This window comes from Patiria miniata, unplaced genomic scaffold (assembly GCF_015706575.1).
Source record: "Patiria miniata isolate m_02_andy unplaced genomic scaffold, ASM1570657v1 HiC_scaffold_8, whole genome shotgun sequence".
NCBI classification, from domain to species: Eukaryota; Metazoa; Echinodermata; class Asteroidea; order Valvatida; family Asterinidae; genus Patiria; species Patiria miniata.
Genome location: NW_024037075.1, coordinates 418,767 through 432,974, shown reverse-complemented (window position 1 = coordinate 432,974; position 14,208 = coordinate 418,767). Strand labels below are relative to the sequence as shown.

At 39.9% G+C, this 14,208-nt stretch overlaps 1 protein-coding gene across 3 annotated transcripts; it reads right to left on the bottom strand.

The window, feature by feature from the left end:
- Positions 1–4,984: 4,984 nt before the first annotated feature.
- LOC119719558 (protein SYS1 homolog) lies at positions 4,985–11,057 on the bottom strand. 3 transcript variants are annotated; one of them, XM_038189027.1, is made up of 4 exons: positions 10,907–11,057; positions 7,873–8,324; positions 7,011–7,078; positions 4,985–6,228 (listed from the first exon to the last, which is right to left on the bottom strand). In XM_038189027.1, the coding sequence occupies exons 2-4, from the start codon at positions 8,032–8,034 to the stop codon at positions 5,988–5,990; spliced, it is 471 nt and encodes a 156-aa protein (XP_038044955.1). In that variant the 5' UTR covers positions 8,035–8,324; positions 10,907–11,057; the 3' UTR covers positions 4,985–5,987. The 3 variants fall into 3 exon arrangements, with proteins under 3 accessions (XP_038044955.1, XP_038044957.1, XP_038044956.1); XM_038189029.1 differs by lacking the exon at positions 10,907–11,057 and adding an exon at positions 10,849–10,868; XM_038189028.1 differs by lacking the exon at positions 10,907–11,057 and adding an exon at positions 10,743–10,858.
- Between the last annotated feature and the right edge of the window lie 3,151 nt (positions 11,058–14,208).

Here is a 14,208-nt window from a genome sequence, read left to right as displayed (position 1 = left end):
AGATGTATGCCGAATCATGAAGTCATCATGACGTCATCACGTGTCACGTGACGTCATCCTTAAGGAGCATACTTTAAGGCCCTATATCTACAGAACCGGAAGTCCGATTTGGTTCAAACTTGGTATGCAAGTATTCCGGGACGTGTTATAGACGAAAATTGCAGTGACGTCATGATGACGTCATCGTGTGATTTTACATAAATTATTCAATTTTTATATCTCATAAAAAGAATGTGGTAAATTCGAAATTCTTTTTGTAACAGGTTTATTAGGTCATAGATAGATGCATAAAATTTCATCAAAAACGTGATTTTTTTAAATTCACATATAAGGGTAGTATGTCGGATCGTTATGAAACTTGGTGGGTAGGTAGGTATAGATAACAGCATCCAAAATCTGAAGTGACGTCATCATGACGTCATCATCTGATTTTTTATGAAATTTTCAAATTGAAATATTTTCTTCAAATTTTGCAAAAATTATATAACATAGGGTCCGATCGACTTCAAACCTGGCACACACTTAAACAACCATCTGAAGATGTATGCCGAAACATGACGTCATCATGACGTCATCACGTGTCACATGACGTCATCCTAAAAGTGCATACTTTAAGGCCCTATATCTACTGAACCAGAGGTCCAAGTGGGTTCAAACTTGGTATGCAAGTATTCCGGGACGTGTTATAGACGAAAATTGCAGTGACGTCACGATGACGTCATCATGTGATTTTATATGAATTATTCAATTTTTGGACCTTTTACTCAAATCTCATCAATGGAACATGGTAAATTCAAAATTCTTTTTGTAACATGTTTGTTAGGTGAAAGATAGATGCACAAAATTTCATAAAATGTGTGACGTCATCATGAGTTCATCAAAAACGTGATTTTGTGATTCACATATAAGGGTATGTCCGATCGTTTTGAAACTTGGTGGGTAGGTAGGTTTAGATAAAAGCATTCAAAATCTGTAGTGACGTCATCATGATGTCATCATCTGATATTTTATGAATTTTTCAGATTTTAATATTTTCTTCAAATTTGGCAAAAATGATATAAAATAGGGTCCGATCGACTTCAAACCTGGCACACACTTAAACCACCATCTGAAGATTCAGGTCGAATCATGACGTCATCATGACATCATCACGTGTCACTTAACGTCATCCTAAAACTGCATAGTTTAAGTTACTATATTTTGAGAACCTGAGTATCAATCTCGGTATGCAGATATTCCAGGAAGTGTTATAGACAAAAATCGCAGTAACGTTACGATGACGATTTTATATGAATTATTCAGTTTTTGGACCTTTTACTCATATCTCATCAATGGAACGTGGTTAATTCGAAATTCTTTTTGCAAAAGGTTTGTAAGGTCGTAGATAGATTTCAAAAAATGTGTGCCGTCATCATGACGTCATGAATTTCTTTTTTTTTTCATAGGATGGACACTTTTTGTATAGAATACGCATGTACATGTTCATTCGACCTGGATGAAACTCCTTTACGGCAGTCATTAATAAAACAGTCGAAGCAGCTCAGTGTTTGTCCACAAATACATTTCTAGTTTCATTTTCTTTTTCCACTTTTCCCCATAGGTTTTGTACACGTTTTTATTCTACAAGCCACTTTGGGAATTATTTTAAATCAGATCAACTTTAAACTCAGCAAAAGTCATTAACCATCATCTGAAGATGTATGCCGAAACTTTTCGTCATCGTGACGTCATCAGGGGTCACGTGACATCTATTTATAGATTCAATTTTACAGCCTTATAACTGTAGAACTATTTGACCGATTGATCTCAAATTTGGTAGGTATACAGACAGGGAAGAGTTATAGATGAAAATTGATATGTCAAGGTCACGTGACCTTCACTTCTGGTTTTACCGGAAGTGGTAATTTTAGACCCCTATATCATATTTCATGAATTATTAATCTGATTGGGTTGAAACTTCACATTAATACAAAGCTATGATGACAGATAATTATATTGCATTATTATTACTGTGCACTTAATTATTGTCATGTAATGATGTCATGAATATTTAATGAGACAATCTTTACAGACCTATAACTATAGAACCATTTGACCGATTGATCTCAAACCTGGCAGGTATACAGACTGGAAAGTGTTATAGATAAAAATTGGTATGTCCGGGTCATGTGACCTCTACTTCCGGTGTTACCGGAAGTGTTAATTTAAGACCCTAATTAGCATATCTAAAATCATTACATTATTTTCTACTGTCCAATAGACAATCAAAACAAGTTGGGAACAGCTCTGTGGTTGTTCAGTTACAACCACATCTAGTTTGTACATTTTGTTCGTTTGAAGCAACAAACGTGCTCAAAATCTAAAGAAGGGTGCTGAACAACTAACCTGATGAAGTTTCAGCTCAGCTTCAGCTGTATATTTCGAGAAAAACAGCATTTTAGGATCTCGATTTCAAATCAAAAGTTGCTGAATCATGTGTTGAATTGGGCCTGAATTCAGCATCAAAGACATGTTCTCACTGAGCCCATTGCAGCTATGCGATGTCGCGCACTGATGTGACGAATTATAGCAACCGCGCGCGCGCGTGTACGTCGTTTCAATGCTTGCGCGCACTTCACCGAATAAAAAAATGAACTACTAACGGAAATTTCCAACGATGGGTCTTAGGACGCACTGTTGGAAAGGCCTTCTTTTGTTGATTTCTTCAAAATGACAGCTGGCCAGAAAGAATAATTTCACAGGGAGTTTAGTCCCCTTACTATCTTTCAACCAAGTATGTTTTTCAACAATAATTACGTCAGTTACTTTTTGGATGGCTGCAAATGATGGACTATAGCTTTAAGACAAATTCCACTTTTCAGATATATCTCTTGGCAACTTCTCCTTTCAAGGTATTCAAAGAATTCAGAATATAACATGGTGCCACTTTGGCTCTTCAGTGATGTACATATTTTATTATGTACATGTAGATACTAACATTAATTTTTGCAAGTTTCCTTTATAATTTAATGGTGTTTTTAAGGCAGCTGTGAAGAGGTTGAAATTTATAGTTTTACATTTTCAGACACGGACGAGACAGTTCACTGAGCATGTTTGAAACATTTACACATGCATTTATTTATTAAAATATGACATTACATGTATTAATTCCAGCTTGTACTATGTTTTTGTTTTGTTTATATAAAGAGGTTCACACGTACTTTTATTTTACATTAAAATAATAATCTCTTGCATGCATATTTGTGCGAAATAAAAACCTTTACATGTCGTTTTAAAAAATGATTTTCCAACACTGTAATTACAATAAGTAAATTTTTTGAAATAGGAACTTAAGGAACAGGGTTGAAAGTTGAAACTTTTCAAATGTTAAAAAATTCATATGAAAATTGGAAAAAAGGGCTAGCCAAATATTTTTTTATAAATTGGGAAACTTTCCTTAAATCTGGTCAGTTGTTAAGCTGTTTGTCAACAACCATTCTAACACACTCATTACACTAATAACAGGAAACAATGTAATTAAGAACTGATTAACACAATTTTTGACACCATTAACAAATATCTAAGGGTTTTACCAAGCACAAATTAAATATCCTTACACGTTTATACATTTCCAGCTAGATCGAGACATAAAAAAACCAATAAATTACATTATTTTACATACACGTGTCCTCTCAGATAATAAGTTAACAAATCTTCTTGTTGTCAGCTCTTGTTTCTTAATGCTTTGGCAGTAATTTTGTAATTAATAGTTAAAGTTATCCTGTAATGTCTCTAAAAACAAAAACAAAATTTGCAGTTCAACATTACAAGCCCTCTGTTCTCGTGCGAAGATGTAGACTTTCAGAGTAATTCTTCCGGCCCACATGGAATTTAAAGTGATTTTTTTACATCGAGATTTTGCAAAAATACTTTTTAAAATGTGTACAATTTTTGCGAAGTGACCCAAAGGATAGAAATACATGTACAATACATGTACATGTATGTACGCTAATTGATAGTAGTTTTGTGCATCGGGTCAGGTTGACCATGCCAAAAATGACCTGAAACATTATACATGTAGATACATGTACCTGGTATAAATCAAATTTGAGCCAAACCTATCTGAACTCCCTAAAACTGACCGGACTCGTCAAAAATTCAAGGTAAACCGACCCGAACTGACCCGAAACCAAACCGACCCAAAAAAACCCTGAATATCTGGCAACTGTGTCCACTTTTTGTGCCTTAACAGTGTGGCGTGAAAATCGTCATCTCTCGGCAAATGAATCATACTGTATGGCACTCATAACGCGAACTACTGGTGGGCCTACATGTTATAGACCGTGCATGACAGACCGGAAACCATTTTGGTGGTACCGGGCACAGTGACTTTGCACTAAATAGTGCACCATGTGAATTTTGTTTCTTTCCGAAATGGCTTAGGCCAAAAAAAAAAGTCTCCGGTTTCTGGTATGGAGCTTGCCCAAGAAGTGGTGCGGCGACGCGGCTTTCCCCTCCCCCCTCCCCCGACTTTTTTGCTTCAAATGTCGGCGGATGACTGCAAATGGTGCCCGACTAAACTTAGTACAAATAGGCCTATATGGGATTGGGAGTCCAGAGAGGCCACATAAAGCTTATTCTCGACCATAACTCCATCTAAAAACACGTTAAAATTGTGCAGCAGCAGGATTCCAGTCAAACCAGTGAGTTTGGCGGTTTTGAGACATCATCTTCATTGAAAAAAAAAACTTTTTCATTTTGCTGACGCGCATGGCTACAGCGACGCGCGCGCATACCAGAAACCGGAGACTTTTTTTTTTTGGCCTTAACCAACCCGACGCAAAATTCGCAAACGCAAAACTGAAACCAACCCGACCTGACTGAAATGATGGATAAACCAATCTGATCCGACCTGAAGTCGGTTTCAGGTAGGGTTGGTTTTGGGTTGAGTTTGCACAACACTAATTGATAGCATACTTAGAATTACACTAATTGATAGCATACTAAGAATTTGGGGCTTTGGTGGTTCTAGACAGATAAACTGTATATTCCGAGAAAAACAGCATTCTAGGATCTCGATTTCATATCAAAAGGTGCTGAATCAAGTTTTGAATTGGGCCTGAATTCAGCGTTCGAGACGCGCTCTCACTGAGCTGAATGCAGCTACGCGATGTAGTGCCAGCGCCGAATAAAAAAAAAGAACTACTAATGGAAATTTCCTTTTGGAAAGGCCTTCTTTCGTTGATTTCTTCAAAACTACAGCTTGCCAGAAAGAATAATTTCACAGGGAGTTTAGTCCCATTACTATCTTTCAACCAAGCACGTTTTTCAACAATAATTACGCCAGTTACTTTTTTGGATAGCTGCAAATGATGGACTATAGCTTTAAGTTGAACCTCAAGCAAATGGATAAAAAAATTGTACATGAATGGCTTCTTCCGTTACTGACTATTCAATCATTGGCACGTTATTTGGCACACTTTCCTTCTTTATTAAAATTCTTATGGTGTATTTTTCCTCAGATCATTTTCCTCAGATTTCATATTGTTCTAACCTGAGCTAAACATTTTGGAGCTAAACATTTTTGTGATGTTGTTTTATATGCTTCTTTATGACTACTTTGGCGGTGTTTTCTATGGATTGGCCAAACAAAAGTTCAGGCCAGTTCAGACCGATGGGGTATTTCAAGGTACGGGGGTATTTATGTACATAAAATCCTATTCTCTTGATGGGAATGGGGTATTACTTTGAGATAAACAGAGTTTTGAGCTAACGAGAGTTTACTGTATGTGATTTCAGGTTTAGGTCCCCAGTCTAGTTATTAACGTAGCCCAGCAAATGTCAAAGGTCAATGGGAAGCACGCAAACGACTGGAGTTTGCTGACAATGTTGACCATCCAGGAATTTACATGTATATATGTTGGGTCTAGATAGTTGGGTCTGTAAAAAATCTTGGGCACACAAAAAATGACAAATGTCAGGAGGTTAACAGACACGTCCTCACGAGGTCATAAGTCCGACCTTGCCACTGTGCTCAGCGGGATCGCCTTCATCTCGCTCCTCATGCACAGGAACTCGCCCAGTACCGTCATCATGGCGATGCAGACGATATTGACCAGCCACCAGGACACTGTGTGGGGGAACTGTCTGTTGTAGATCCAGCACACTATCAGGTGAAACAGGTGCACTGTGAAGGCAAAGTCTGTACACTGCTTGGCTCTCCCGACGGCAACCCACAATCCCAAGGCACTGCAAACAAAAATAAAAATTAGATCAGAATCATTGTGTTCCAATTGTTAAGTAATAATGTTTACATTTGGAGCTCAAGCACAGGCTGAATGTCTCGATCACCACCTCCAATAGAGAAAGTATCTACATGTAGGCAGGCCAACACCTCGTTATGGGGAAGTTTTTTATTGTTAGGAAAATTAGGACCGAGTTGCGGGGACTTTCTGCTGTACCCACAGCAATCTTTCACCATCTGGCGCGTCTAGTCGCTCCTAATTGTTTCAGGCATCAAACTTTTCATGTACTTAATTCAAATCTTGACTTTAATTTGGTACGGCGCGACTTTTGAACACCAGTGTAAACCGGGGTTAAAAGGTCTTTAATAATGCACATGTAACTAAAGGCCGGTTCATACTTCACACGAAAGCAAAGGCAAAGGGATTTCAACTTCAGGAAATATTTGCTGTAAAATTCACCAGAGTTGAAATATGTTAAAACTTTTGCGAATTCACAGCAGGGAAATGCCATGACATGACAAATTCACGTTCGCGTTCGCTTGTTGTGCGGAGTATGAACTGACCTTTAGGCTACATGTACGTCCAAATTGCTTGGCTAGGGCTGGTAATAATACAAGTGGCTATGGAAGCGGTTGAATCCACTTTTCATAAACGTGTGTTATTGTCAAGTTGTGTACGACCAAGAAGTATTAAGAGAGATGCGGCCGTACACCAGATGCATGGTACAAAATCCTTTGTTTCCATCTGGTACATTGCATATGACGTCTTGGTCAAAGTTCAACTCACCATGTTAATGAATTCAAGACGTACACTGCCACAATGGTTCTACCTTTGGAGCTGCCAAACTCTAAGCACTGTGTGGAGGATAAAGAAATCATTTAGGGGTTTAAAATTCATTAAAACCAAACAAGTTGACAATAATTTGAAACCAAAACACTTCCGATTCTGAACAGCTTTATGGAAAAAGATTAATATTTCACAATGAAAAATTCATTATTCACTCATGGAGCGTGTATGAAATGTGTCAATGTGCCTGTCTCCTGCGGAATCATTGAAATACCCATTTTGAATGACAACTTTCGTAAATATTTTGGTGAAGATCCTTTGTTTTAATGCAAAATCATCCTGCCCCGTTCTACCGGGAACTCTCGAAGTTGACCACATGACCAAGATTATGTTTTGTGTGTGCTACATGCACATGTACTTCTCTTACATGTGCAAACCTGACAGCAATTTTATGATGTTTGCAATTTTTAAAGGTAGGTCTCCATATTCCGAACAGCATTAGGACTGCGTCCCCTGTACAGAATCGAAATCGGTATCCCAGTGAAAGGTAAAGAGGATGAACCTGTGTTCACAGGAATGGAGTGCCCATCTCTCTTTCAAAGTGATTGGGCCAGACTCAAGTCCATGCAATGCTGCTGTGGGGGATCGCCACACCTCTTCCACAGCAAGCATGCCGGTACCTATTCAACACTTGGGTTGAGAGGAGTAATTGAGGAAAAGCGCCTTACTAAAGGGCACAACATGCATGGCCATGGCGGGGCTCGAACCCACAATCTCAAGATCATGAATCCTATGCTCTACCGCTAGACCACACGTGCCCCTGGTATCCCTCATAAATTAATCGCAATCTACATGTACTAACCTCATACTTGAAGACTTGATCAAGAATTTTGGGATTATCCAGGATTAAGTCAACGAATACCAGCCAGAATCCATAGAAGACGTAGAAAGTACACTGCATGGCAATAATCTGGGAGACCAGGAGAACCGGATCCCAGACGTGACTCCGGAACATTCCCACCATGGCGACGGGGCAAGGGTTCGGGAAGTGGTAAAACGTCTGTTGTGACAATTCAAACTTGAAATGGATGCCGCGGGTATCAGAGAATATCAATCTAGTGTCGGGGTAAATTTCCAGTGTTGTGTCTGTATTGTCACAAACGACACATTCATTGCCGAGTTCTTGTCATGCTTTTCAGCGGTAACTTGATTTGATGTGGATCTCTGTTACTCGTTGTTTTAGCAGTGGTGTACTCTTCATCTACGAGGCCAATATGGCAGAACAATTCTGCTGTGACTGTTGTCTCACCAAACCTATAAGAAACAGAATACAACAATTGAATGGAAAGCATAGAAAGCTGAAAACAAATGAGTGTTCTGCTTTTCCTAAGGTCGCCTCAGGAAAAAAGAATGCTCGTAACATAGCAGTGTCCTTACCTTTAAGAAGACTACCGAACTCTTCACAATACAGCTACAAGCCATTTAAATACCAACCATAGACCTCCTTGCACACATATTCATTCAGCATGCGAGAATATTCTTGTGAACAGCCATATCATAATTTTTTTTTTTTAAAAGGGCCCGTAGGCCAACATGGTTTAGAAGTCTGATTCTTCAGTGCAACTTTTTATCACGCCCATCCTGGCAAATTCTCAGCCCCGTAACCTGGCATTTTAAACTCATTAACACGATTACTTAAAAACAACTCCAAGCAGCACCATGCTTGGCATTTGACCAACATTCCAGTGACGCAAGACAAACAACGTCCGTGAAGGCTAGGGCGGCCTAGTCCGAGTAACTTGGACCCAACTTATCGCCTTTTTAACATTCGGACATGGTCTGGCGATAGTAGGGTCCAAGCTAATCCGTATATGCAAAGCAACACAATTTTGTCCTTGATGCAAAAACCCAACATTGCCCAACAAAAACATCAGATTTCACCGTCAAAACGGCCTCCAAATTACTAAATACGCCACCTGAGGTACAAGTAGAGATCGATAATTAAGATGGTTGTACTGAAATTTACTTATGATCTGGATGAAAAGTTAAATTTCCCGTTAAATTCTGAGAGCTCCTATCGCGACCATGAACACGTTAAATTCCGATTTGTGTTTGAATTGCGATGTGGTTGCGTTGGCGGCTACGAGGCTACGGAGTGGGAGTCCCCTTGAATATGCTTGAGAACGAAGCAACACAAAAGGAATGGGAGTTGCTGAAAAAATTCTAAGTCCAAACCAACTACCCTGTTGGCGGCTACGCGGTCACGAAGTGGGAGTGCAATGGAATGGAGCATGACGCATAGTAGCCCGACTGCGTCTGGCCGTACAGTACTATCGCAAGCTCTGTAGTACGGCCAGACGCTGAATGCTTCCAAAAAGACAAAAAAAAATTTGGCCGCTGATGTAGCGATTTTGCTACATCTTTTGATCGAGATTATCTTTTCATCCAGGACAAAAATTTCCACATTTAAGGTTCTTAGTCGTAGAGCAACTCATACCTTTTCGAAAAAAACGTTCTTTGGTCTCAATATTTTCATCCATCTGGCCAAAAGACGACTTTCAGTCATCATCTTCCACAAATATCGTCCCGAAAATGCTCCCCTATGCGATTTCAAAATGACGGCCGTGCTGTAACTCATGAATATGCATAAACAGTCTGTGACGTATGACCTCGTGTTTTTGGACGTGCGTGCGGCGGGGCCGTACGTACATATGTACATGTACATTACTTGTAGACAACAGCCCAGTACGTGCATGCACACCGCCGCGCGGACGTACGTGTGCATGCACGTACTAGGCTGTTGTCTACAAGTAATGTACATGTACGTACATGTACGTACGGCGCTGCCGCACGCACGTCCAAAAACATTTTAAAAAAATAGATCGAGTGGCAGGGTATTCTGCAATTGGGCCGAGTCGAGTTGGCAAATGGTCGAGTGCATGATGTAGGCTACAGACAGTACGATACGCCTTCACCTGATAAATCATCGTCATGATCATGATGATCGTGTAGTTTTACCTAGTCCGAGTAACTTGGACCCAACTTATCCCCTTTTTTAACATTTGGACATGGTCTGGCAATAGTAAGGTCCAAGCTAATACCGAGACCTAGACAACACAGTCCCAAAAACCAACATTTTCCAACAAAAAACATCAGATTTCACCTTCAAAACGGCCTCCAAAGTACTAGATATGTCACCTGAGGTACAAGTAGACATAGATAATTAAGATGGTTGTACTTAAGTTTACTTACGATCCGGAAAAAAGTGAAATTTTCCGTTCAATTCTGAAGACCCCCTCTGCCTAGGTTGTCGTTGTTGTGCTCACGTTCAAAACTGCATGATAATGGCGTCTGACCTCGACCTCATGCAAATGTCGTGACGGCGCGCTTGCGCATAATGCACTGCATGCACGGCAGATTCCCCTGCGCCGCGCCGACGACTGTTTCCTGATGTAGAGCGCCAGCCATGCGCCTGGCTAGCCAGCGCGACTCCTAGGCGTACCGCGAACTTACACAGCACTCTACATCAGGAAACAGTCGTCGGCGCGGCGCAGGGGAATCTGCCGTTGCATTATGCGCAAGCGCGCCGTCACGACATTTGCATGAGGTCGAGGTCAGACGCCATTGTCAGACGCCATTGAACGTGAGCACAACAGCTTACTATCGCCAGACCATGTCCAAATGTTAAAAAAGGCGATAAGTTGGGTCCAAGTTACTCGGACTAAGTTTTACCATAGGTATCGTGTATGTTCCGTGGAATCTGTTCCGTATGCTAATTGTACCCGGTACCATCTTCACATGTATTTCTGAGCAACATAACAATCTATTATTAACTCACTCCTAACGTCAGACATAAAAACACAGATTCACCCATACCGTGTCCACGTTTCACTTACCAACAATGAACAAATTATCCTGACTAAAGTTTGTCTCTTGTCTGAGAGTGAGACTGAGTCATCATCAAAAACCAGGCTGATCTTGGCACGAAAATCAGGCCGGATTTTCGGCTGGCCGGATTTTCGGTTAGGCACTATTTTTACGGCGGCGCGCCGCCGTGAAAATTACCACTACGGTGGCCCTAAACAGCCATTGCTAATAAACCTTAGGAGAAAACGAATTATAAAGAAAGTTCAACTTCTTATCACAGTGAATTACCTTAAATAACTGAAACTGTTGTTTATTCGACTCTCAAGTAAATCGTAATCAAAATTAATGCTCAAAGTCAAACGGCCCGGCCGCAATTTTCTTTTCCCAAACAACAGGGTTGTTTAGCGCCCTCTACGATACTTTTATGACACGTACGTATGCAGGTATTATTAAATGTAAAATGATTCTGTACCCTCCTCAATGCCAGCAATTTCCCGTTTCAATAACATACACGGGTTGAAGGACATCTAAAGTGTATTCTATTCGCGCCCCGAATAAATCAGTATTGAAACAGAGTCAGCCCAATTAAATTAATCATACAATTGATAATTACGATACAAAAGACCGGTTTTTGAAAAGAAAATACGGATATCCCATTTTGAAATGATTTTGTACCATCCTAAATGTCCGAAATGTCCCGTTCCATTTGCATACACGGGTTGAGGGACATCCAAAGTGTATTCTATTTGCGCCCCGAATAAATCGGTATTGAAACAGAGTCAGCCCAATTAAATTAATCCGACGATTGATAATTAACGTACAAAACAGCCGTTTACAACGAAAATGCGGATATCCCATTTTGAAATGATTTTGTACCATCCTAAATGTCCGAAATGTCCCGTTCCAATTGCATACAGGGGTTGAAGGACTCTCAAAGTGTATTCTATTTGCGCCACGAATAAATCAGTATTGAAACAGAGTCAGCCCAATTAAATTAATCCAACGATTGATAATTACGATACAAAAGACCGGTTTTTTGCATAGAAAATGCAGATATCCAAATTTAAAATGATTTTGTACCATCCTAAATGCACGAAATGTCCCGTTCCAATTACATACACGGGTTGATGGACATCCAAAGTGTATTCTATTCGCGCCCCGAATAAATCGGTTTCGAAACAGAGTCAGCCCAATTAAATTAATCCGACGATTGATAATTAACGTACAAAATAGCCGTTTTACAACGAAAATACGGATATCCCAATTTAAAATGATTTTGTACCATCCTAAGTGTCCGAAATGTCCCGTTCTAATTACATACACGTGTTCAGGGACTCTCAAAGTGTATTCTATCCGCGCCCCGAATAAATCGGTATTGAAACAGAGTCAGCCCAATTAAATTAATCCGACGATTGATAATTAACGTAAAAAATAGCCATTTTCAACGAAAATACGGATATCCCAATTTAAAATGATTTTGTACCATCTTAAGTGTCCGAAATGTCCCGTTCCATTTGCATACACGGGTTGAGCGACATCCAAAGTGTATTCTATTCGCGCCCCGAATAAATCGGTATTGAAACAAAGTCAGCCCAATTAAATTAATCCGACGATTGATAATTAACGTACAAAATAGCCGTTTTACAACGAAAATGAGGATATCCCATTTTGAAATGATTTTGTACCATCCTAAATGTCCGAAATGTCCCGTTCCAATAGTGTTCATTCGTTTTGAACGTACGCAAGACGGGCATTTACGTTTCAGCCAATGAAAAGCTTTGCTTGCCACGCTCCGCCCACAGTTACCGCCCACCATGACCGTCCACAGCCTTACTTTTATTATTCAAATTGTTTGCTGCATGCAAGAGGATTCCAACTCGTTGAGCGGTACAAAAATCTAAATAACCAAAGAGGATCTCTTACAATGAATTTTGTCTGACATAATGCCTGCTGAATCTCTCTATCCAAGCACTTTTGCAAGTACATGTACATTGTACATGATGTGTTTTGAACAAAATCTAGTCGGTAAGGCCAAAACAAAAAGTCTCCGGTTTCTGGTATGCGTGCGCGTCGCCGTAGCCATGCGCGTCGGCAAAATGAAAAGGTTTTTTTTTTCAATGAAAGATGATGTCTCAAAACCGCCAAACTCACTGGTTTGACTGGAATCCTGCTGCTGCACAATTTTAACGTGTTTTTAGATGGGGTTATGATCGAGAATAAGCTTTTTGTGGCCTCTCTGGTCTCCCATAATATTTGCACTAAGTTTAGTCGGGCACCATTTGCAGTCATCAGCCGACATTTGAAGCAAAAAAAAACAGGTAAAAAACCCTCTTTTTTTGGCCTAAAGCAAACAGAACTACGCACGTAATTAGTTTAGTGCAGGTATATGAATTCAAACTTCTGTATACATACTGCCTTTAGTCACGGATCCCGTGGCCACAATCATGTTCCTTTCTATGTTATTACTTTCTGTTATTGATAAGTGTACCCCCTGTTGATTTTTTTCTCGACGAAGAGCTGGCTTTTCTTTGGAATTATTTCAACACTCTGTTTATGGGTTTTCTCTGCACGGGCATATTTTGTTTGCCTGCACCTTTGCCAAGATTGCGCTACAATAGAAACTATTCTGATTACGTAGGGTACAGCATACAGTCAGTATTCAGATTAACAATACACTTGGAATGTAAGGAAAGAAAAAGGCTAAGGCAGAGTTCGACTGCTATAGACACCACTATAAAGGCTTACGTAGGGTACAGTCAGTATTCAGATTAACAATACACTTGAAACGCAAGGAAAGAATAAGGCTTAGGTAGGGTACGAGCGCTACAATAGACACTATTATAAGGGCTTACGTAGGGTACAGTCAGTATTCAGATTAACAATACACTTGGAACGTAAAGAAAGAATAAGGCTAAGGCAGGGTACGAGCGCTACAATAGAAACTATTATAAGGGCTTACGTAGGGTACAGTCAGTATTCAGATTAACAATACATTCGAAACGCAAGGAAAGAATAAGGCTTAGGCAGGGTACGAGCGCTACAATAGACACTATTATAAGGGCTTACGTAGGGTACAGTCAGTATTCAGATTTACAATACACTTGGCACGTAAGGAAAGAATAAGGCTAAGGCAGGGTACGAGCGCTACAATAGAAACCATGTAGGATTAAAAAGGCTTACGTAGGGAACAGTCAGTATTCAGATGAACAATACACTCGGAACGCAAGGAAATAATAAGGCTAAGGCAGGGTACGAGCGCTACTTAGAACAACAATACAAATGGTACATAGGATTATAAATGCTTACGCAGGGTACAGTCAGTATTCAGATT